The sequence below is a fragment of the Lissotriton vulgaris genome, chromosome 10 (assembly GCF_964263255.1).
Source record: "Lissotriton vulgaris chromosome 10, aLisVul1.2, whole genome shotgun sequence".
In the NCBI taxonomy this organism is placed as follows: Eukaryota; Metazoa; Chordata; class Amphibia; order Caudata; family Salamandridae; genus Lissotriton; species Lissotriton vulgaris.
Window position 1 is genome coordinate 37,621,689 of NC_141698.1, and position 25,946 is coordinate 37,647,634.

Below are 25,946 nucleotides of genomic sequence, written 5' to 3' on the forward strand. Positions count from 1 at the left end.
GTCGACGCTGTCATCGCACCCCACCTGCGAGACATCATCAACACATCCTTCGACACCGCCATCTTCCCTGAGAGCTGGAAACACGCCGAACTCAGCGCTCTACTCAAGAAACCCACAGCGGATCCCACCGAACTCAAGAATTACCGCCCCATCTCGCTCCTCCCGTTTCCAGCCAAAGTCATCGAGAAGACCGTCAACAAACAGCTGGCCGCCTTCCTTGAGACGAATGGATCCCTCGACCCCTCACAGTCTGGCTTCCGAGCCAACCACAGCACCGAGACCGCCCTCATCGCCGCCACCGATGACATCCGAGCCCTGATGGACAACGGAGAAACAGCGGCCCTCATCCTCCTAGACCTCTCCGCGGCATTCGACACTGTCTGCCACCGCACCCTAACACAGCGCCTCAGCAACGTCGGAATCCAGGAGAAGGCACTGGAATGGATCGTCTCCTTCCTCGACGGAAGAACACAGAGAGTCCGCCTACCACCGTACAAGTCAGAGGCCACCGAAGTCATCTGCGGCGTCCCTCAAGGATCCTCACTGAGCCCCACCCTCTTCAACATCTACATGAGCCCCCTCGCGGCCATCGCACGCCAACACAACCTCAACATAATCTCCTACGCCGACGACACCCAGCTGATCCTCTCCCTGACCAACGACCCCGTCGCCGCCAGAGCCAACCTGCACGAAGGGATGAAAGAGGTAGCCGAGTGGATGACGACCAGCCGCCTGAAACTGAACTCAGACAAGACGGAGGTCCTCATCCTAGGCTCTTCGCCCTCCGCCTGGGACGACTCCTGGTGGCCTCCCGCCCTGGGCGCCGCACCCAAACCAACAGACCACGCACGCAACCTGGGCTTCATCCTGGACTCCTCCCTCTCCATGACCAGGCAAGTCAACGCCGTCTCCTCGGCGTGCTTCAACATCCTACGCATGCTACGGAAGATCTTCTGGTGGATCCCCACCGAGACCAGGAAGACCGTCACCCAGGCCCTCGTCACCAGTCGACTGGACTACGGCAACGCCCTCTACGCCGGCACCACCGCCAAGCTCCAGAAAAGACTCCAGCGGATCCAGAACGCCTCAGCCAGACTCATCCTCGACATCCCACGAACCAGCCACATCTCCGGACATCTCAGAGACCTGCATTGGCTCCCCGTCAACAAAAGAATCACCTTCCGCCTCCTCACCCACGCACACAAAGCCCTACACGACCAAGGCCCGAGCTACCTCAACAACCGAGTCAACTTCTACGCTCCCAAACGCCACCTCCGCTCAGCCAACCACGCCCTCGCCGCCGTCCCCCGCGTCCGAAGAGTGACAACAGGAGGAAGGTCCTTCTCCTACCTGGCCGCCAAGACCTGGAACTCCCTCCCGACCGATCTGCGCCTGACCCAAGACCACCTCTCCTTCAGGAAGAAGCTGAAGACCTGGCTGTTCGAGCAGTAACGGCACCCCCCTCCCCCAGCGCCTTGAGACCCTACGGGTAGGTAGTGCGCTCTATAAATGTCTTTGATTGATTGATTGATAAATATTAAAGATGAATGAAAATAGAATAAACTTTGTCCTTCAATCTTTTTTCTTAGGCTCCAGGGAATCGGCTACACCCTCTGAGCTCAAAGGAGGACTGCCTTTGCTGACGTAAGCCCCATACTCAGTGGCGGCCAGCACAGATCTGGTGGCAGGGCAAGGTGTTAAGGCGGTGAAAAAAAATAAAAAGACATTTACTTCCTCACTGCGCTCTCCCATGTCGTCTCTCCTCAGTGTTGGCCAAACAGGAAGCAGCTAGACTCCCCTGCGCCAATCACAACACTGAAATGCAGCGTTGTGATTGGTGCCGGAGCTCGGAGTTCTGACGGGGACTGGGGGCCTGCGCATGTTCCACACCAGGCTGCAGAGCATGCGAAGTGCGCATGACTGTTTGGCCGGCCCGAGATGGCTGGCCAAATCATCATGCGCACTTCAGTGTGTCCACCACTCCTCACATGCCCTGCTCGGTGAGCAGAGCCGCCCCATCCCGACCCCCTGCTGATGCAGCAGGAACAAATAAAATGTTAATAACATCAAGTTATTATCATTATATTTTTCCTTTCTTTCACTGCTGCAAAGCAGTGGGGCGACGCTCCTCCACCTTAGCAGTGGAGCCGCCACTGTCTACACATCGCGTGCAAACAATGTTGTGGGAAATACTGTGTTGTCCAGGAAAGTCAGTGCTGGATAGGCATGCTGACATAGTGCAATGTATGTATTAACCCAGTTGTGTCAGGTGCTATACCTATCGTAAAGGCAGTTCTGGTAGCTGTGCTGCCCTTATACCTCAAACACTCCTGGGGTGGGTATTGTTTTTTCGCTTTGGGTGCTATTGGGCAGCATGCTGCACATCCAGTGCGGACAGTGGTGGGGAAAATGATAGGCTTCTTGTGAAGTTATTGCTGAGACTTCCTTCCGACAGGCAAGTCCAGGTAGTGTGTTCGGGCCATTAAGATAAATTAAAAAGTTAATAAATAAACACAATATTAAAGATAAATGAAAAAAGAATAAACTTTGTCCTTCAATCTTTGTTCTTAGGCTCTAAGGAATCAGCCACACCCTCTGAGCTCAAAGGAGGACTGTATGGAGAGCGCACCGGATGATGAGGTGTGCGTGCTTGAGGTAAGGGGGCGACCGTGAGATTCACACATGGGGAGGAGATCATTTTTAAGGCTTTTGTCAGTCGGTTAATTAACTAATACATAGTAAATACCAAAATATTGATCTAATGCCATGCAATAATTATAAGCCAATGCAACAATAAAGCAACTATTTTTATGTGGTCCAATCATTGTTCCCCAGCCCTGTGAAAGAAAGAATGAAGAATGTCCCTCCATTAACAACTACCTAAGGAGGCAAATTCCCCTTTTGGGCACACACCGGTCATGAGTCCGATTGTACTCTAGAGCTGGATAATCTGGCAGCAAAGTGAGATACAGAAGGTTGCATGTCTTTAATTGTACTGCCTGTACTTCCTCAACTTTATTTTGTTCAACCTTTAATTCACTCCTACACCTAAACTGTACAATAAAGCTAACCATTCCTTTATACTTATTTTAATGTAATTAAATATCATTAAATTTCAATACAACTAACTCGTTTCCCATCCATAAATTACAATAACTTACATTGCTGTAATTCATTAATTAAGTAACACTATTCTAACCCTAGCAATAATACCAGCACTAAGAGTAAATTAAACTACATTTAGCTCATTTAAATCACAATGCTAACCTCTATCCTTGAATTCAATTCTGCTTGTTTTTTTAATTAATTATTTATTGTTTTTGTTTTATATATGAAAAATATAACTGAGCATTGGAACGTCACTGTTACAACATAGAGGCAACCTACATCTGAATCTATTTATGTTACTCTGCACAGTATGTAAATTGCGCCTATTCACATTATTAGAGCTAGTGGAAGCTCTGCACACTGATAACAAGGCATGCATCAGATATGGTCAATAACAAGGCATGCATCAGATATGGTCAATAACAAGGCATGCATCAGATATGGTCAACAATGGAATCTCACTGAAGCTTTACCTGTCAACATTGGTGGATGGCAGGGCTGGGTTCTGGCCCCTACTCTTATTTGCCTACTTCTGAAGGACGTCGGAAAATATTTCAATCTTGAGGTACCCAAAGTCTACAATGAGAAGATTTCAATACTATTGTCTGCTGAGGATCCGGTCATTCAGGCCCTGACTGAGGAAGCTATGCATCAACTGATTAATGGATTTAGGGCCTGATTTATATCTTGGCAGAGAGGGAAGTCTGTTGCATCAGCGATAAAGTTCCCTCCCTGCCAAGACTATCAGCCAGATTCATCAAACTAAAATCGGCTGGCAAAGGGCCAGATTCTGAGAATCTGGCCCTTTGCGAGCGCTATTTTTGCATTTGGGATCCATCATCCCAAATGCAAAAATCGCAATTCTAGAAATCGCTAAATTGCGATTGATTGCATTTAAGTAATCTCAATCTGAGATTCCTTAAATGCAATTCATGAACCATTTTTAAATTGCGAATTCGCAATCTGGGGCCGCTATTTACCGCGAAGTCTAACTACGTGGTAAATAGCAAAAACTTTGAAAAATGCACTAAAGTGCATTTTTCAAAGTTTCATGTTGCGCACACACATGCCCTGAGGGCATGTGTGTGCGCAACATATGTGCACACATCAATTTCAGGGGTGCAACAGGGTGTCCTTTGGACACGCCTGGACCCTTGAAATCGCAATCTCAATTTGCGAATCGCTAATTGCGATTAGCAAATTGAGATGGTCTTCTTATTCATTCCTATGGGCCTCTAGGCCCATAGGAATGAATGGGGAGATATTCCTGAATTGCGAGTCGCAATTTGCGAGTCGCAATTAAGGAATTATTAGAAATCGCAATTTTGTAAGTGATTTCTTGATGAATAGCATTTTGCTATTCCTTAATAGCGAATCGGTATTTTTCGCTATTAAGGATTCGCAAAATGTGTTCTTGATGAATCTGGGGGTATGTTCCGCCCAACCGATTTAAAGTCGAAAGGACCATAGTTAGCCGATTGCGACTGGGGCATAAAGATGGGCTATCTATAACGTTTTCACCACAATATGAAAGCTGCTGGTATTATAAACTTTAGCACCTTCAGACCGTGGCTATTTAAAGCGAATAGTGCCTTTTCCGACAAGTGTTGCATAGAGTGTACCCTGTTCTTTGTGGACACTTTTTAATACTCTGTGATATATTTTTCATCATCAGAGTTTCACTGTCTACAAACAGTGTGTTACAGAGTAAATTGTTATAGTACTGGCAGGTGGAAATGCATAGGACTGTCCTAGTGTCTGCCTACAGAGTTGGTAGTGCTGATCCCTTCATGCTGGCCGGACTGGGTTGTGCTGTCCTCCTGATGTATGCAAAAGAAACATTCGGGCTGGACTGTTCCCATGAGGCACAGGGTCAAGACTGATTTGCATATAGCTGTGTCTGAACTGGGGTGGCAAAGTGAGCTAAACAACAATGATGGATTCAACCCAGATCTGTGATGGGGAGGATACTTGAAAAGTTGCAGCTCTCTGTCCATCTTCTCCTTGTGTTTGCTTTGTCCTTCTGATGTTGCAAGAGAGCTAAGTCCTGCTCTCCTCATGCAGGCATAGAGGGTTGTGCTATATTCATTCTCATTTTCTTTTTCTATTAGGAGTCCCAACCTCTGCAGTAGTGCTAAATTGCTCTAAGGATTACAACAGCAGGTTGGACAAATAAAATGAAATATGAATATACAGTAAATACTAGGAGGTCCCAGAGAGTGGCGTGAGTGTCTGCTCAGAAATTTGAGATTAGATGGTGGTGGAAAAGATCAAGGTTTTTGTTTATGCATGCACTCGCGAAGGTCTGGCCCTCTTTTCTTCTCTCTTTTCTCCTTTTTCTTCTTCAGCACCTATATTCATGGCATTACACGATTTACAGGTGCATTTTTCTGTGCACAGTGAATGCGGGGTTAAGGATAGCAGGTGTTGTGATGGTTCTTACTGACTGTAATACACAACACACTGACTGAGCATGTGTCTTTTTCATCCCCTTTTCATCACTTTTTTATCAGAGTTTTGGGGCCTAATGCAATGGTTTTTAACAATGGAATAAAATAACATGAAGATATAAAAACCTTTTGGTCCTGACCGTTAATTTCTCATACTCTATTTCAGAGAATCCCCCATTGGCCACCCGAATATAAGCCAATTTTAGTGTGGTCCTGAAGAAGGTGGATTTGGAATCTTTTTACCAACTGAATTTTGCGTTCATTCTTTTTAGGAGAGATCCTAACCCACAGCACAACAACGGTTGAAATAGAAGATCTTTTCCCATTGTCAATCTTTGTGTATGTGGGGTGTGGCAGGGATTGGCACAAGTGGCATATACGATGGGATGTGTTTCGTGTGAATGTGGATTGAGGGATGGGGAGAAAATAATTGTGTATGTAAGAATATTGCAATAATGTACGTTATAAAAGGTTTGTATGGATAATATATAACAAGTTTTTGTAAAAATGGTCTTTGATTCATAAAGGGAAAAAAGTAAAGATGTGGTGATTATGAGAATTGTAAATAATATTGTGGCTATGCAATTTAAAAATTGAAGTATATATTTACCAATTAAAAAAGTAAATAAAAACCATGCAAATATGTTAATTATAAATAGTTTGAACTTGTTTCTGGTCAGCCCACTTTGAGCTATAAAAGAAGAAATACAAGTTGTGTGGGATATTGTGTTTAGTTTATCGTTTTTGTTTTCCCCTGATCCCAAGTAGCAAGTACCTTTCTCTCATGTGGGGTTTAAACATTGTAGAGATAATGGTTTCATTCAAGGAGTCAGGGAACAGTCAGAGGTATCCGGATGTATGACGTTACAACGCATGCTGTTACAACGCAGATTTTACTACGCATCCCATTACAACGCATAGCGCTTTGGGGTGCTGGATAGTGAATAGTTTAATTTACTATTCCAACTCCAGTCCCCGTGGACACTAGGGAAGGGGTTGGATAGTAAATTAAATCTATTCCCTATCCTAGAGCGCCCCCCAGCGCAATGCGTTATAATGGTTTTCGTTGTAAAACCTGCGTTGTAATAGCACTGCGTGGTGAAAGTTGCGTTGTAAAGGATGTTTCCCGAGGTATCCTATTGCAGGCAGAGCAGGATTGTGATGTCCTTCTCTTTTAGGCAGAAGTGTGTGGGTGGGATTGGCCTATTGATAGTAGTGCAGAGTGGTGCTGTTCCCCTAATGAATGATGGACTTAACCCAGATCTTTTGACTGGGGGAGAATGTTTGCATTGTTCAGCATTCCGTCCTTCATTTGTTGCAGGTACCCCTAATGAAGACACATATTTTTGGTGTACTGTATTAGTTCAGTATGCAGGCAGGTGTACAGTGTTCTGATTGAATTGAACTTTAAGATTTAAGTTAAAAGTTTGAGATAGATGTTGTTTTCTTTTCCAGGGTGCAACAAGCGCAACTTTCCATTTTGACTTAGAAGATTTTTTGATTAAGAGCGAGGAGGAGGAGGAGGCTGCAGATGGTGACACCCTGCCCGTGGTAAGGAGGAGCTGGGTGGTCTCATCTTTCCAATACATGCAATATTGAGTTTGCTGCCCCCCTCCCCACCCCTGTTTTTATACTTTTACATTTGTTTTGGCATACGAAAATATAAAGAGTGGTGGTGTTGCCCTAGTGTGGGGAGAGGTGGTTAGAGCTGTTCTCTCAAATGCAGGCAGAGCCAGGAGTGGCAGTTCTCCAAATGTAAGCAGAGCTGGTGCTTTGTTTTCCAGTTGGAGGCGTTTCATAGTGTGAGCACAGGACCTGTCCTCCTTCACAATGACCAGAATGGTGCTGACCACCTAAAGCATGTAGTAGAACTGTAGCCCTGAAGATGATCAAGGAAGGTGATGTTATTCTCCCAATGTGCAGAAGGTACTTTAGGGCAGGAGAAATGTACACAGTAACTTTTTGACTGAGTGGACCCCGACTGAATCATTACTGGAATCTGGTGACCCCATTGACTCATTATTGAAATCTGTGATATCAACTTAAAAACAATACACAAAAATACAAAAAAATGCTCATATATTGAAATATTTTGTTTGATTCACAATCAAATTTCAAAAACATTTTCAATTTTGCTTCTTTATTTGAATATACGTTATTCATTTTAATGTATTTATTTGACATTATTTAATTTGTTAGCACAGTCGCAGACCCCTTATTAGGCCTCTGGCACACCCAGGGGTCCTCGTAGCACAGTTTAAGATTTAAGAACCACTGCTTTTGGAAATTTATTTCAGATCCCAAACTTCGCTCTACACTGGTATTGAAAGAGAGAAAAGATCTTTAAACCATTAGGAATCAATTAATACTGAATTTTGATAAGTTCACATTGTTGTTTAAATGCACTACAGTATTCAGGTATGTATATTCTGCACGAATTGAAAATAGAGCTGATGATCATTTTATTACACAATCCATACACATAATCCCATAGAATTCTTCAGTATAATCAATGTGTGGGAAAAGCACCAGGTGCAATAACTTTATATAATAATTCATGAAATTATAACACATGTATACAGACTGCTCATCTGATACAATTTATATACAAAACTGTTAGATCAAGCGTTCTTGCAAATTTGTTAATTTATTGCCTGATGATTCCAATCATATGTCTGAGTTTCGAGTCTCTTTGCATAAATGGTTAGGCAAATAAATCAATAGACTCTCTCCCGGAAAAGGTAATCTCCAACAATTCAGGAGTCTTCTTGGGGTTTGAAGAACTTCCACCACTATGAGAAATATCCCAAATTGTCCCTTATAGAGCCATCATAATGTGGTATTGTCTTATAGATTACAAGGAGGTGATCTTTTCTAAATTTCTTAAGAACTGGTTCAATGCCAGCCACAATACTTTTCAACTTCTTTCGTAAACCCTAGGATATGGCACGCTGTAGTGGGGCGGGTCTGAGGAGCCACATACAGACAAAGTCCCTGTGCGTGACATCAGTTTCATTTGTTTGTGTGCCCTTGGACACAGATCCAGAGCCCCGCTCACAACTCTTGTAGATTTTTTACCCTCCCTGAATTCTCCAAAAATGTTACAGTGTGCCAGAGAAGTGTCTCCCCCAAGACCAGAGTCTTTAAGCTGTGCTGTGACTACAGGAAGAGGATGCCAGTCAGACATCTGCACCATAGGCTGTGGTGCCTCGGCTCCGGTAATGACGCGAAGTTATGCAACAAATGTTGACCAAGGAGCGAGTGGTGAACCTCTATGTCAAGGAATGCAAGACAGTTCACACTGTAAAGAACGGATGGTCCCGTCTTTCTAGAGGAGCAGAGATCTCATACTGCAGACAGAGCTAAGCGATGATGAAGTAGTAAAGCAGGGCTTTAAGTGAGATGAAAAAATAGGGGGGTCTCTCAAAGGGGCGTGGCCAATGTAAATAAGGGTGTGGCTTAAAATGCATAAGCTAAAAATCTGTGTTTAGCATAGTGTGCATAGTGTGCCGCCCGACTTGTATTTTGCTGTTTCTGTCATTGCATCCAGATATATGATACAACAAGTAACACCATACCTAAAACAAGTCAGGACTATTGGTTTTGTCAATGGTTGTTAGTTGCATAAGATAAATAAACAGCAACTATGGCTTGTATATAAAAAGCTTCCACTTAAATCCCTGGTGACACCACGACAATGTTGCTGCTCCTGAGTTTCAAAAAGAGAAGGGGGATCCAGAGAGAAAATGACTCTCTAAAGGATTTCCCTTCCCCTACAACACTCACCTGGCATGACGTCATGACGTAACCTCCACTAGTGAGAAGTGCGCAGTGTGAGCAGCGCACATGATGTGCCTGCTGTCACTGCAGACCAGAAAAAAATGAACCGCCTGTCCCAGGGCACAAAACAGAGTCCGATAGAGACCCGTTTCGAGGTTCCCTTTAAAAAACTGGCAGTGCTCAGCACCGGTGAGACCCCGCGCACTTAAAGCCCTGTAGTAAAGGTTTACCTGGATTCTGCTGACCTCCAGGAGCAGGGTAGTGCGGCCTCTTAATGCAGGCAGAGTTGGAGGGGGCTATCCACTTACTGGAAGCAACGCAGGGTGCTGCTGTCCTCCCAATATAACCAACACATATTGTGCCGTACCCCTAAAACAGGCAAAGCTGGGAGATGCTGCTCTCTTATTGACTGCAGAACTCAGTGGTGCACTCCTAATGGTTGTATGTGAATTGATGGAAAAAGTTTCCCTCGAACTACGTTGTCATCGTTACAATTTAATGGAAACGTTTTTACCGAATTATGTTTTAATATTGTTTGTTTCATCGAAACCTTTTGGAGGAATGTCTTTTCTCTCAAAAAAGGGGTATTTTTATTCAGTTTCAAACAATGTTCTACTCGTGCATGTGATGCAGCAGTTTAGAATGTTGATCTTTCATCAGATCAACTTTCATTCTAACTGGAAGGCAGCAGAGGGCGCAGTACCACAAGACTTCGGTTAGCTCTGTCAGCCACAGTGAAGGTAAAGTTAACCATTTGCTGACACAAATCTGCTCTAAATGTAGTGTTTCTTTTCCTTGCCTTAAACAGAATAGACCCTACTTTTGTGTTCTATTCCAGTGCCAACAACTCTTAAAAGAAATGCAAGTAAAATATGTTAACTCCCAGCATGGTGTTGCGAACTACTAGAGGGCACATCTACAACAGAGAGAAAAGTTACAAAGAGAAAGCTTTCTGGAAATGCACTCAAAATCAAAGGGCAAACTGTCCGGGATGTGCCTGCACTGCTTCCTAAAATTGTGGGTGCTGTATGTCAACTTTGGGCCAGATGTACGAACATTTCCTTTTGCGGCTCGTAATTTGCGAGTAGCAAAAGAAAAGGTACCAATGTGTCTCAGACACATTTTGCGTTTCCCAATGTGGTCACAAATGACCTGCCTCATCAATATTCAAGAGGCAGGCCGCCATTTGCGACCTATTGGGAATGGGCAATAACACAGGGATGGCAGCCTGCTGGGGACAGCAGACCCCCCATGTCTGTGTTTGCTTTTTTAAATGAAGCCATTTTCTTTAATGCACCCCATTTTCCTTAAGGTAAAATGGGATGTGTTTCAAAAACAAAAATGAAATGTTTCAGTTTCATTTTTTAAGAGTAGGCAGTGTTAACTGCTTTCACAAAACGTTTTCGCTGCCAGTTACAAAGGGGAAGCGGTCTTCTGTGGACCCCTGCCCATTTGCAAGTGGCTTACCCCCTACTTGGGGTTGGCGATAAACTGTGATTGTTTTGCGACCGCATTCCAGTTGCAAAACAATCGTACATCCCCCTGCAACGCTCGCCCTTGGCACGCCCCTTCCTAATATCAACTCGCAAACCCTATATTAAGATTCGGTAACAGGCTACAGACTAGCAAAATAGTGTTGATACATTCTACAACCCTTTTTAGCAGTCACAAATGGCCTGAATCTCCATTTGCAACCTCTAAAAACGGTTTGTACATCTATCCCTAAACACTTTTGTTCTGTAGTTCTATTTCTAGTACCACTATTTAAAAATAAACACTTTACAGCTATTGCATCCTTGTTTAAAATGTAATAAATCACTAATGACACGAAATACATATTATAGTGTAGTTTCGATTAAACTGTGTTTTCATTTAAATGCACCCTTACATTTTTCATTTAAATGCATTTCCATTAAAATGTTTCCACTAATATTCGATGTTTTGGTGTTTTGCTCTAAAGGACTATCCTTAAATAAGGTTTTCCATGACTTCATTTCCTCCAATATGCTTTCTATGTTTTTGTTTTTCTGTGATCACCTACTACCCTCCTGATGTAAGCATCACAGGATGTGACTGCCACAATGTTGGCAGTGCAGTGTGCACCTATTATCTTATATTGGCAGATCTGAATGGAACTGTTCATCTAATGGAGGCAGAGCCTTATGGTTATGCTATGCTAATAAGGACAGAGCTGGATACCCAAAAAGATGTTCCCTGGAGCAGGAAGACAACAATGGCAAATTCCATATCCTGAAAACGCTGGGTTCTTTTGTCCTACCTTTGCAGGAAAAGCTGGTTAGTGTCATTCTAATGCAGACAGAGCAGGGTGTAGCTGCCCTCCATATGCAGGCAAAGATTCTTAAAGTTCTCATTCTAAGGCATGTATAGTTTGGGTGTCCTGTCGTAGCAGAGACTGCATCGAGTGGTGCCGTCCTTCTATTTATGCAGAGATGAGAGGTGCAGGCAGAGCTGGGCGTTGAGGTCCTTCTAATGCAAGCAGAGCCATGTGATGTAAATGGTCTCCTCCAATTTGTCAAGTTAGTTTCTTGTAGCGTAGGGAATTGAGTGGCAAATAGGCAGTCATTACTGGCTATCATGAGAAAGCTGAGGAACCAAGTACTTGTTCAAGCTCTCTGAACTACTGAGCATGTCTTCATTAGGGACTTTGAGGGTAGTGATGGCAAGCAGTCAAGGCTGGGTCCCAGAGGGTAATGGAAGTTTACAAATTGGGGCACAATAATGTTCAAGCAGTATCATAACTTTATGAAAAGTAGAATACTTTTATTTACTTCAGTATTCTTAAGCATAGTAAAATTAATATAGTTTAAGGCCACACTTCCTTCTTCCAGACTAAGGGCCATATGTATCAACATCCAGATTTGCGAATCTCATATAGCGATTTTTTAGAAATCGCTATTTGAGATTTGAAAATTGGTATGTATGTAGAAAATCGAATTTTTTTTGCGATTTCTTAAAATTCCTTAATTGCGATTAGCAAATTGCGAATTGCAATTAAGAAAAATTTCCCATTCATTACTATGGGCCAGGAGGCCCATAGGAATGAATGGGAAGGCATTCTCAATTTGCGAATCGCAATTTGAGAATAATTTCAAGGGTGCAGGGGTGTCCAAAGGACACCCTGTTGCACCCCTGAAATTAGCATGGGTGCACATGTGGCGCACAGGCATGCCCTAAGAACATGTATGTGCTTCACATTGCACTTTGAAAAATGCAAAAAAGTGCATTTTTCAAGGAATTCGCAAATTACCACCAACTTGAAGTTGGTGGTAATTTGCAAATCCTTAAGGCACGATTCATAAACTTTATTCGATTCAAAATAATAGAATCATAAAAGTATACAGACCTTAGTTTAAGAAAGAACATATTAACATCAATAAACCAAAAATAAATCATATTACAGTTTACACATTTTAAAAGCTAAGTATAAAAATGTCCAACACATTTGACAATTGATCACACCCTATACCAAACGATGAAGTTATAGTTCATGTTATACAGTTAGCAGAAAAAAGGAAAATATTAACCAGACAGACTAACAATACCGTTTCCTAAGTTGCAATGACAATCGTATAAAACTTAGCATGGCAGAACATACTCCAGGTGAGGATAATGACAACAAATAATCATAGCCCTCTTTATAATTACATGGTCGCCGGTTTTTTAGAATAGGCTTAATAAACCTAATTCTTGGTTCCTTATAAAGAGGACAAAAAAGAACAAGATGGATGGTATTTTGTCTAGTTTTGTCATCACAAGGACAAGGGGGCAGCCTCTCACACCAACCCCTTGTTTTGGGAAGGCAAAAAGAAAATGAAGAGTATTTAATCTAAATCTTGTCAAATAAAAACGCCATTGCACATGGGTAGTAAACGTTAAATAAAATTGGACTTTCGGTTTACCCAAGCTTTCTGTAGGCTGGTCTAAATGTGACACATTTAATCTATTACGATAACTTGATTTAATTACGTTTTTTATATCCCCCTGCATGTTTTCGGGATTATCATACAAATGGCCCAGACCAATTTTATGCAAAGTATCACTAACATATGAAAGCCATGGGATCTGCATTGCATGTTCAAGATTTTTACAATCCAGAAGTATATCTTTAATCCTTAAGGCCATTTTGCATTTTTTTAATGCTTCTTACATCGCATTAAAGGAATCGCAAAATTTGTGATTCCTTAAATGCAATCGCAAAATAAGGAAGCGCAAATTTTGCGATTCCTTATTTTGCACTCAATTTTGCTACAAACATACCATTTAGCGAAAATGAGTTCGCAAACGCTGAAATTCTACGAATTTCGGCGTTTGCGAACCCATTTGAGCTTCATACATATGGCCCTAAAAGAGTTAGCCACCCACAGGGCAAGAATGCGTTGAGCAAACCATGCTTCATTGTGGTTCGCACACTGCTTGCGCTTGTATAGGACAGTAATTCTCTTTTGTGTGGATGTGGAGAGAATTGAGAGAGCACTCTTGTCGGTGATGATGGACTTAGGGTCTTGCTGGGCAGTAGCAGTATATTCTGGTCTTGAGCAGGCTCCTCTTCAATCAGCATGCATCAAAGTGTCACTGTCAGCACCCAGGTTTCACAAATCGTGAGCTGATTAAAGCAAGTTCCTAGCTCTCAGGGGTGTCTTTTCATTTCTGTTTCTCATCACAGAAACAAGACCTTTATCCTCATTCCTCAACCCTCCTCCCAGTTTTCTGAGAGTTCAGGCACATTTTCTGTCACCTGTTCATCCTTTTTGTGAACCCACATGCCTGGCTCACTAGGCTAGCTAATATAAACAAGCATTGGTTCCTGTTACTGCACTTATACTCAGAACCCATGCAGTTCTTGAAATTATTGTATCTGCATTCTGATTATCATGACTTGATTCTCATAGGTAGGTAAACATGCTGTGACAGTCAGAAAATGTGGAATGAGAAGTAATTGAGAGAGTAAGCTAACTTATGAATTCAAATCAGGGAATCCAGAACTTTGTACTCTAATTTCTTTCGTTAAGAAGTTCCAGATGAATCAAGATTTTCTCCTCGGAGCGTAAAAGAAATTCTAGAAGATTTTATAGGCTGAAGAGAAGTCTTTTTTTTATACTAAAAGAGGATTATAAATATTCCAACTTCTAGGTTTTGGGCAGTGTTGTATCTGGCCCTGTCTGCATTATCACTAACAAACATTTTGCCTTCAGTACTCCTGTTTTCTGAACCCTTTTTTGTAGGTTTTTAGGACTTTGCCCTCCTTACCTCTGCTAACCAGTGCGTCTGCTCTCTCCCTAAAACCTGGTACAATTGGTTTTCACCTGATTGGTACATTTCATTTATTTGTAAGTTCCTCGTATATGTTACCATGTGTACTCAAGGCCAATGATTTAAATGCTACTCATTGTGCCACCTACGAAAAGTAGACTTTTAAAAAATGTCTCAGGGCTGGAGCACCGGGCCCAAATGACCTCCCTAATTCAATCTTTACAGCTAACCCTAAGTTTCAATCTGAGATTCTTACTCCCCTATTTAATGAGATATTAATAACGAGGTCTATTCCAGAATCTTGAAAGCCTATCTACAGGAGCAGACCAATAGACAATCCTGCGAATTACAGACTCATTGCCTTGACAAATGTTGAAGCGAAGGTATTTGCTTTCCGCCTACTAGAAGAGGTTGAAGAGTGGGTCTCATCGCAAAATATAACACCCATTTATCAAACAGGCTTTGATAGAGTCAACAGGAGTAAGTTCTGGGGCATTATGCTTGCTTTGGTGGGGCATTATGCTTGACATGGGGATCGATAAATATATAATTTCCTAAACGATTTGGTCAAGGACTTGTCAGCAGTCATTAAATATGGCAGTGATAGAAGTTGTTCCTCTTCTTTTAAACTCAAGTGGGGAGTGAGACAAGGGTATATTTTCCCCCCGATTTTCACACTTTAAATTAATCATTTGGGCCCAACACTAGATGATGCTAGTAAGGATATATCTTGAGTTAGTTCACAATTAATTCCAGCTCTATTATTCGCAGATGATACAGTTCTTATTGCAAGAACCATTCTTGGCCTGCAGCAGCACCTCATTTATTTAATTGACTTTATGAACAACTTAGATTTTAGCAACCCTTTAAAAACCTCTCATATTTTAGTTATAGTTCCAAGGATATATATTTTAGAAGGGTGGAGTCCTTTACATACTTAGGTGTGCTTTTTGATTGTGGAGCCTCATAGACCCCGCTTATTTCTTCCAAAAGGAATCTAAAAGCTAGGGCTTTAACAGCCTTCCTTGATTTTGCCACAACTCTAGGGAATAAGCGTTCTCACTAAATTCTGATATTCAAATTATGACTCAGCAGTATGCCATAGTAGCGATATATGGGTTTATAGGGACACATCAGATCTACAAGCTGTAGAGAATATGTTTTTGAGGCTATTATTATATCTACCTCAATTAACCTCTTTTTATATTTTGCATGAGTAGCTAGGCATAAGAGATATCTCAAATATGTTAGAATTTCACTCTCTAATGAGATGGGTCTTGGCTTGGATAAATATGGAAACTGACCTCAACCGGGTGATAGTGAGTGATTGTAAGAATTTGGAATGAGGAGATAGAATTGCTTGGCTGAAGTATATTAAATAAGTATTTACTGAACTGAGACACCCATAACTATATGATTCTCTTGAGTTATTTGTTAAATCTGACAGAAGTTGGGAAAAAAGGTATTTTTTGTCCCATGCACAGGAAAGAAGAGAATCAAGAGAAATGTATGAGCCGCTCACACGTGCACATGCTTTATTGAGAATTACAGAATTTATCGAGCCATATTTTACGTCAGTGACTAATCTGAATCACCAATATCTAATAACTAGATTCATGTTGAATTTGATCCTTTGCCTTTTTTGTGTCATCTGAAGGGTTGGAATCATGTTGCAACTTTGGGGCCATGTAGTTGGGAATCCATGTCAACTTAGGACACCGTGCACTTTTTTATGTTTTGTGAGTAATATACTGAACAGCGTAAAAAGTGTATCTTACCTTTATTGAAAGGGAGGGACTTTACTCAGGTCAGGCCTGTATTTCCATATCCTACCTAACGAATGTGTGTGTTTTAATGTTGCCTCCTTTTTATCCAGTACTGTGAGCCTAAGATTGATGTCGGACAACTAGATAACTGACAACACCCATTGGAGTGGTGACAAACTGGTGCCTGATGACTTATGTTTTTATATATGTGGCCTCCTTTTTCTACATGTATTATATCTGTGATATGATGTTAACTGTGTTTTTAACAATGACATGTTCATTTTGAAATGTTTATGTGTGAAGTCTGTTGTATGGTATTTTTATTTATGTCTTTATATCTTGTATGGTTTTTTTATTGACCGAATAAATAATTAATTGAGTGAGTGCCTGATGTATGCCCTTCTGGTAGTAGAACTGTCAAAACCCTTTCACTTAAAACAGGCATTTGCTTACTGTTCGTGGTGAAGATGAGATATACTCTATTGAAGGATTTCACTTCAACACGACATAGAGCCATATAGTATGTTTCAATGCTTGCATTAAGATTAGTTGAGTCAAGTTTTGATTAAATCTTAGAGAATCTATATCTGCAGTGGAAGAAACTGGTCTGTGAGAAGTGAATTTTTGGGACACAGTATTTTCTAACTTCAATGAGAAAATTCTGGATAAGATTTTGAGATCAGGGTTCGAAAAGTAAAATGTATATCTCATTTGCACAAACATTTATGGTTTTATCTACAGTTAGAATTGATAACAGTTATTTCTATACTGGGTGGTTGATTTTTATTTGAATGTTCAGGAATAGCTGTTTACCAATAATGGGTCTTGGCAAGTGCCAAAAGTAGGACAATATTCACTCAGTAACTGAGCAAAGCCTGGTGATTTGCTGCTGCTGTTATATTTCATATACTTACAGTATTTCTACTGTTATCTAATCATGCTCAACTCTTATTTTTGGAATAGATAAAAAAGTTGATGAATGTATTAAAAATGTTAAGTGTCATGGTTATATTATGAAGACAATTCCACTGAAATATTAGAAAAGGCAATTTTATCATCATTCACACAGAGTGGAGTAACAAATCTCAACACTGCTCTCTTTTTCATTAACCCCTTTGATGCTGCGGACGACCCCCGGCTGTCCCACAAGACGCTGGGCGTGTGCGGAGGACGGCCAGGGACCGTCCGAACCCCGCCCACTGATTAGAATGCCAGCACTGCGGCAAAATTTGCGCCGCAGTCAAGGTGTTAAAAGGGTTAGGAGTTTACCTGCCTTCAACCTGTCTTCTCTCTGTTAGCCCAAAATCACATTTATGTTCTAGAATATATAGAGACTACCATGATTTCAATAACTCACAGTAGGCATACCTAGATTTCGTAATTTGAATTAAATCTTCAGCTGGCCACATGGGTTCATTTCCTAAAATCTTCAGCAATCTGAATGTCTCTCCAGAGGAGGATGTTTTGTTCCTTGCTGAGACCTGGAAATGCTTTGAGTCACTTCTGTACTATACCACCCCATATACATTCTTACTTGAAAGCTTGAAATAGTTTCTGCATTACTAATAATATTAACTATCTATTAACACAAACCACAAACTGAATTTCTTTGGGTGCTCAAATTCTCCTGTTTGCCTTTCATAATTCTCTCTCTTTCCTCCCTTCATCTTTTACCTTTCGTGACAGATTACAGAGATCATCAGCATCGGTGGAGGCCTGGTACTTAGTCGCCCCAACTGTGATGGCCCAATGCAAGGCTCGACCCCTGGATTGCCTGCAGCTGGGCCCTGAATTGTCCCACAGACTGATTTGCAACCAGATGTACTTCAATGTAACTCCGCATGGCCAGCTCATTCAATCTTTCCATCGAATGTTGGCCAAGTATCTGCTCCCTCGCTCTCACTGTGGAACTGATCTCTTTCTTTTAAGGATATGGGCCAGGCTCTTGAAAGGTAGCTGTTGCTGTATCTCCTACAGAAATTATGATATGACTTTCACATGCTTCCCATCTATCTATGTGAATGGACCAGTCACCAAGCGTCAAGCATATCTCCATCAATTCATGTCCCCAATAACATACCTTCACCTTACTTTTAATCCATCAAGCCAATCACCGGCCTCTTGTGTTTACAAAGAGAGGCTGATTTTATAAAGCCACCTAAGATTCTTCCAATATCTAGCCATTTACTCACCTAATTTCTGTACACTTGACAAAGTTGGTGCCTACTCTTCAGGCATCAGTTGTACCCATCAGTTCACCTGATATATGATCTTTTTCAAGCCGAGCATTTCTCATTGTATGTATTCACTCCAGTCTGCTTTGACCAAACTGCTCATTCATCTGTGGTTCTTCCCCATCCGCTCTCCCACTCTCCTTTCTTTCCCAGTTCAACTGCATCCGGTAGCTCTGTCCACCAATCAACCTTTGCAGCCAATAACCCATCTGTGCATCTACTTGTCTACTCGTGCATCCATCCATCCTTTCATCACCCATTTACCTTGGATGAGAACATCTAGGACTCCCCTTGAAAGTAGGTCTTCTGTGTACAGGGCAGCTACTCTTGCGCTGCCCTAGGGTCACAGGAGTGGATCCAGTAACTACTTCTAGGGAGGGATGGACAGTAGCAAGGCCAAGTTGGAAGCAAACTCCACACTGCGTCTGGGCATTCACTAATACAGGAAAAGCAGAAGTTGCATACCTATACTTTCAAGCAGTGCCTGGCCACAAGCTTCAGCTACCAAAAACAAAGAAGAAAGCTAAATAGTGCTGCTTTTCCCCAATTGTTTTTTTAAATGTTTGTCTGGTATTATTCATTTCATAGAGTAATTCTATTTTATGTTGGGCTTGACTAGTAATGTCATCAGGAATTCAGCATATAATTCATTAATAGTCTATGAGAAGGGACACAGGCAGATTGATCGAAAGCTCAAGTAGGGTGTTTTAGAAAATCTTTGAGTGGGTGGAGGTGAGACTGGGAAGATAATTAGCTGACACCCTGACATGCTCTTTCTTGGTCTTTGATACTTTCCTGCAAGAAAACAATTTAAAATGAAATTAGCCACATTGGCTGATTTCCTTTTTTTTGGGGGGGGGGGGGGGGCGTTTTTTGTCCTCATATCACTAAAGCTGCTACAAACTAAGGCTATTCTGTGTTGGGGGACTGGCCATCGCCTGCTGCACTTGCTTTAGCCCCAGCACCACAATCTGGGCTTAAAATTTGTACCCATTTTAGTGGTTAGGTGTAATCATGAAACCACTCAGTTTTCTGCAACCAACATGCCACTGTACCTTAAAAATCAGCCCTTACTGTATCCACCCTGTCTGGAGTGCTTCATATACCCAGTCTGCAGGTCCACTGTGATGCTTGTAATCAGCTCTCCAGAGAGGGAGGACATGGGTCTAACCAGTGTATGCAAATCTCCCTTCTAGCAAGAAGGTCTAGATAGAACAGTAGGAGTCTACTAAGAAGACTTATTTTTACAATAATGACCTCTACTAGAACCAACAAAGAGGTCATCTTGATGGGTACCCTCTTAATTTCCGAAATTATGTTGCTCCAAATCTCCTTTGATCATAGGACAGGTGACAAATATGTGTTCATCTTTCGCTTCAAATGGCCACATCTTCTACACTTGGGGGTGCGGTCCTTTACAAATCTGGCAACCCTATGAGGGGTGCCAGAACTTTCCGCAACGCGGGACGCATACCCCAAATTTATAAGCCCCCCTCCCTCCCAGAACCCCTTCCCCCCTCATTCCCCTCCCCCACCCTACCCGTGGTGGCGGCAATACAGCTACAAGAATGGGATTAATTGTCACTGACATGTTCATCAGACTTGAAAAGATGGAGGGCGCTAACGGTAGAGGGACAGACCGCAGATGGAAGGCCATGGGAGAGAAAGGTAACTAGGGGCCCCCACTGGTACTGGAAATTCTTAAAGTTATCTCTGAAGATATCGGCCATTCGTTCAAGACTGAGCAGTCTCCAGAGCCGTGAGTGCCAGAGGGAAATAGCCGGGGCCTCTTTCCTTTTCCAGGCAGCTGCCAGGGTGACCTTAGCTGCTCCGATGCAGAGCCACATGACATTTTTGTCTGCTCGATTCTGGTGATCAAGGGAAGGATCCCGAAGACCCAGAAGGACTCCCTCTATAGTGGTAGGGATGGGATACCCGAGCATGTCTTTGATATGTGCTAAAATTTCTTCCCAGTATGGGCAGATAGACGGGCAGTCCCACCATATGTGTCGGAAGTCTCCTAGTAGACCACAGCCCCTCCAGAATCTATATGAGGAAGTTGGGAAGATGAATTTGAGTTTGGAAGGATGTAAATACCAGTCCATCATGTTCTTGAGATGCGCCTCACTTAGGTCCACAGAAGGATTAAAGCGTGAGATATCCGACCAAAGATGAGCCCATTCCTCATCAAGGATCAGACGTTGGATCATGTCTTCCCACATAGACATATATCTAGGGTGCGGGGAGAGAAGTGTTTTAAGCAGAAAGCTATAAATGAACGAAATCACCCCTTCATAGAGGAGGATTTGGTGAGGAAGGCCTCAAATTTAGTAAGGGGTCGAGTAGCCGCATCCCTAACCGAGGGGGAAAGCGCCCAATGCATCAGTTGTGTGTAATGGTACCGTTCTGTGTTCTCTAATGCAAACTCCCTTTTACAGTGGTCAAAGGGGAGGGGGTCGTAGTTGTGGAATAAGTGAGTCAAGGCTAGGCACCCCCTTTCTTCCAGGCCTCGAAGGGTCCCTTGTGTTGTGCTGGGGGAAAGGCTGGATTGAAATGGATCGGAGTGAACGGAGAAGGGAAGGAGGTCCACCTGTCCTCGCCGTAAATTGTATATCAAACTCTGAGAGTGGTGCCTGTGGGGGTGCTAATGTATGTGTCCCGGGGTCTGTCAGTAGACTGATATTTTAAAAGGTTTACTGAATACCCCTCCAGACGAATAGCTTTCTTATTAATGGTTCCCCCTACTGAATATCATGTTCAAAATACAACAATAAAAAGGTATGCAGGACTATGTAGTAGAAGCAAACATCCTGCAGAGATTACTTACATGTAGCACTCTAGTATATAGTTATGAGGTTTCAAAAAATTATTTATTAAATTAGGAGATGCTTGTACCATGATTTCTGACGGCACAACCACATCAACCAACACCTCCAGTGGCTCCCCGTCTAAAGAAGAATAACTTTCAAGCTGCTCGCGCCCTCCACAGCACCGGACCCTAATACCTCAGCGACAGCATCTCCTTCCATGCCTCCAAGAGAAACCTCAGGTCAGCTGACCTCTCCCTAGCCACTGTCTCACGCCTCTACAGGACCAGGGTAGGAGGAAGGTCCTTCTCCAACCTCGTAGCCAAGACCTAGAATGAACTCCCCCTTCACCTTGGGCGAAGCCCGACACTGCCCCAGTTCAGGAAGGACCTCAAGACTTGGCTCTTCGAATGACCCCAGAGGAGCTGCTCACACCCACCCCCAGCACCTTGAGACCCTAACGGGTGCGTAGTGCGCTTTACAAAACACTGATTGATTGATAAGTCTAACTGCAGATTCCTCAATTTTGGAATATCCCCAGACACCACTTAGGATATGGATTTTATCAATTAATTACTCTTGTGCACCAGTAGGTGGAGCCATGAGATTCCACATCGGCTGCCCACCACCTCCAAAAGTGACTCCATGAAGCCTCTTGTAGTCGTTGTCCCTGTGCGCTGACATTAGTTTCTTTCTTTCCATTTCCTAGTACACATATCCAAAGCCCCGTTCCCATTTCTTAACACTTTTTATAGACACAGAAATTTCCAGAAATATGAAAGGATGCCAGGTAAGTGCCTCCCCCAAGACCACAGTCTTTAAGCTGTGCTGTAACTAAAGGAAGAAGAAAACAGTCAAACATCTGCATGATTGCCTGTGGTGTCTAAGTTACAGTCATGACTCAAAGTTGTGCACCAAATGTTGATCATGGAGCAGGAGGTGAACCTCTGTGTCGCAGAGTACATGGCATATCACTCTGTAAACAGTTGGCCTGCTCCAAGTCTAAATAGCGACAACTCCTTTGCCAAGTCAAGATCATGCTCCAAATCTTTATGGTAAGTTGAAGTCTACACCATAAGGAGGCCAAGCAGGACTGGTCTCCATGTTCTGCCACTTCTACGTGAGGGACAAGCCATGTGGGCTCCACTCCAGAGATCCAAGGCTGGTGCAGATGGGTCCTGAGTTTCCTTAGCATGACTGGTCACACAGCAGAGAGAGGACTTTAAATAGGCCATGCTGCTGATTTTCAAAGCAATGCTGGCTACTTCTGTAGTGCCTTTGGGCACCATAGAGCCGCAGGGCCCCACAGTTCCGCATACCTTTAACCAGTGTGGACTGACTTCACTGGGCCTCTTCCTGGTTCCCTGCTGGAACTGGCCGGTGTCTCGTCTCTGGTGCAGTAGCTCACACTGGTCCCGAGCGCTATTTTGCCAAGCCAGCCTCAAGTGACAATCACTTTAAATCTGGGGACACATGCGTTATTATTTGAAATAGCGATTACCTAATTGCGATTCTGTGTGAATCCATGATTTTCATTTAGTGTTTCCTAATGGGTCACAAATCGACCTGCCTCATTAATATTAATGAGGCAGGTAACAATTTGCGACCCATTACGAATTCCAAAAATCACAGGGATGGTGGCCTGCTATGGTCAGCAGACCACCATGTCTGTGATTGCTTTAAAATAAAGCAATCTTTTTTTAAAAATGCAGCCACGTTAAAAAAATAAAAATTACAAGTTTTCTTTTCATTTTTCAAGAGCAGGCACTGCTCTGTGGGACCACTGCTTGCTCTTAAAAAACATTTTTAAGAACATTCACTAAGAGGAAGGGGTCCTTTGGGGTCCCCTTCCTGTTTGTAAACAGGTTACCACCTTTTTGAACTAGGTGGTAAAATGCGAATGCTTTGCCACCGCATTTCATTCGCAAAACATGCCTACATATCTCTGCTATTCGTTATTAGTTTAGAGACTCTCTAAACATGCCCCTTCCTAATACCGAACCGGTATGTATTCACAATTCCAAATTGCAATTCGGTAACATGTTATCGAATCGCAAATCGGAATTCATACATAACAAAATGCATTTAACCTTTTGCAAACGCCCTGATTTTGTGAATCAGGATGTTTGCAGCCAGTGAAATGCGTAATACATCTTGCCCCTGGTGCCAAAACCCATTTCCTATCTGCAGCTAATGCCACCACTGCCAAACCTCTATCTCGGTGTGATATGATCAAGGAGCACCCTGCAACTTTGGATGATTGACAGCCTCTTACTCAGTAACAGTACTGAAGATCCAGTTGGCTGGGATTCAGATGAGATTTAAGGACTCCTAAATGTTTAGAGGGATGAGGGCGATGATGCGGAGGAACACAACATGACTCCACTAATTTTAATGATGCTAGATTTACATTTACAAAGGGCTAATGACATATAGACTTTATGTGAAACAGAATATATAGTCTTCATCAGGTCTCCCAACTAAGGAAAGTCCGTCTTTCGTGCTTGTTCCCCATAAAGCTCCAGAAATACAAGACCTTCAGCCTCTGACTATAGAAACTATTATATTCCAGCCTGGTCATACTACCTCTGAGATCTTATTACCATTTAATGAAGCCCTAAAAGACATCCTGATGGTGTGGATGAAACCGTGTTCCCCTTGTTAGTTGCAAAGTAGCATGCGACATAGGCCAGCCCTTGCAGACTTGGCAATTGTAACTGCGCCATCGGACAGTGAGTCAAAACTCATTGACACCTTTGGTAACAGAGTGTTCTCTTCCACCAGCTTGAGCTTCAGGTCTCAGAACTCTTTGTCTGTCATCTGGGATGATTCACACTAGCCCTTTGGGTCATGGCCAGTGAGATCTCTCTGGTTATCCTTGACAAATTTAGAAATGCCTTTGTGCAAACAATCTAACACAGACAGAATGCTCCACAAGGTGCATCGATGGGTGGCCTTGACCATGGGAAACACTGTCTTGATCAAGTGTCATGCCTGGGTGCATGCGGCATGTTCTATAATGCCATTGGGACAACCCTTATGGACATACTTTTCTGTGATCCAAATTGTTTTGTGGGAAAACCATGTTATTGCCTGGTCCTTAGGTTTACGCTCACTGGTCTGTCAGTTCATCAGCAGTACAGAAAATTCAGAGCATACTCACAGGACCTAGCATAGTCTATGCAACGGCCAGCCCAAACTTTTTGAGATCCCGAGGATGTGGTGGTTATGGACTTTGAGGACTTCAAAGGGTCATGCTACTATCCTTCTGCAGGAAGATCACTTTCTGGCCTAAGCGGCCATAGAGAGCGTCATAGAGGTGTAAAAAAGTGAAAGCTTTTACTCCTCCTATTTTATGGTGTCCCAAAAAATCGAGGGCTTGTCCTGATTTTGGATGTTCGCCCCACACTCCTTTCTACAAAATTACACATTCAAGATGCTGACCCTGGTGTTGGTGATTGGATGGTGTCTTTGAACCTGCAGGACGTGTACTTTGATGTGCATGTTATTCAGCCTTGCAGATGCTACCTTCGGTTTGTAGTGAGGTTAGAACATTTCCAAATTTCCTTTCTATCCCTCAACCTCACCTTTGAGTCTCGGGCGTTTACGAAAGTAATGGCAGTGGTTGTGACCCATCTTCAGGCTTAGAATGAACACATTCCCATGCTTAGATGACTGGCTGCTGAAGACAGACTCACTACAGTCAATCATGGGTCACTTCCAAACCCATCTTTCATCTTTGAGGTTTTCCATCAGTGAACTGAAGACCCATCTGATGCCTGCACATAGGATTCCCTTCGTTGGTACCATTCAGGAAACAATGGTGTTCAGTGTTTTCCCAACCCTGTAGCAAGTCTTTGACATTCAGGATGCGAGCCCGAAGTATAGAGCTCAATCTTGGATTTTGGTACGCATGGTTCGAAGGTTTCTTGGACTCCTGGCATCATGCATTCTTATGTCCCTCAGGCCCTTGGCACAACTGGGCCTTGGTGTGAAACCTCTGCTCTCGATGGGTGCAACAACAAGGCTGCCTGCCTAATAACACCTCTGCCTTGAAGGAGAAAGCCCAGGACCTTCAGTTAAACAGGTGGTCGCCCACCGAGGCATGAGGCAAGCTCACAGTAGTGACAGATGCATCGTCTCTGGGTAGGGACATTCGTCTAGGTGAATTGGAAATCAGGGGTACCTGGTACTCAGTGGAAAGCTCTACAACAGACTTCTGGAGCTTCATGCCATTCTCTAATGGCCTTCCCCAATCCATCAGCAGGGGCCAGTTCATGTCCAGATGGGCAACAGGGCCACTATGTGGTATTACAACAAGTAAGGCGGTGTGGGGTCTTGGACCTTGTGCCAGAAGGCACTATGCCTTTGGGCATGGCCTGACCGTTAAGGGGAGTGCGGTGCTCCGATATGTTGAGCCTGAGTGTTTGCCTTACTATTCATCTACCTCTCCTGGACAACATCCTGTCTCAGGGCAGGGTCCTGCACTCAAATTTTTGAGAAAGCTCGGGTCCACTTAAACATCCCTAC

General features: G+C 43.0%; 1 protein-coding gene across 12 annotated transcripts in view; it reads left to right on the plus strand.

The window, feature by feature from the left end:
* LOC147684447 (uncharacterized) overlaps nucleotides 1-19,115 on the plus strand; it is a 1,151,265-nt gene extending 1,132,150 nt beyond the window's left edge. For all 12 annotated transcript variants that reach the window (XM_086940377.1, XM_086940386.1, XM_086940376.1 and 9 more), the window contains 3 exons: nucleotides 2,572-2,655; nucleotides 7,014-7,109; nucleotides 18,062-19,115. In XM_086940377.1, the coding sequence (XP_086796503.1) occupies nucleotides 2,572-2,655; nucleotides 7,014-7,109; nucleotides 18,062-18,166 (285 nt within the window). In that variant the 3' untranslated portion in view covers nucleotides 18,167-19,115. The remainder of the gene's footprint in view (nucleotides 1-2,571; nucleotides 2,656-7,013; nucleotides 7,110-18,061) is intronic.
* The last annotated feature ends 6,831 nt before the right edge of the window (nucleotides 19,116-25,946 follow it).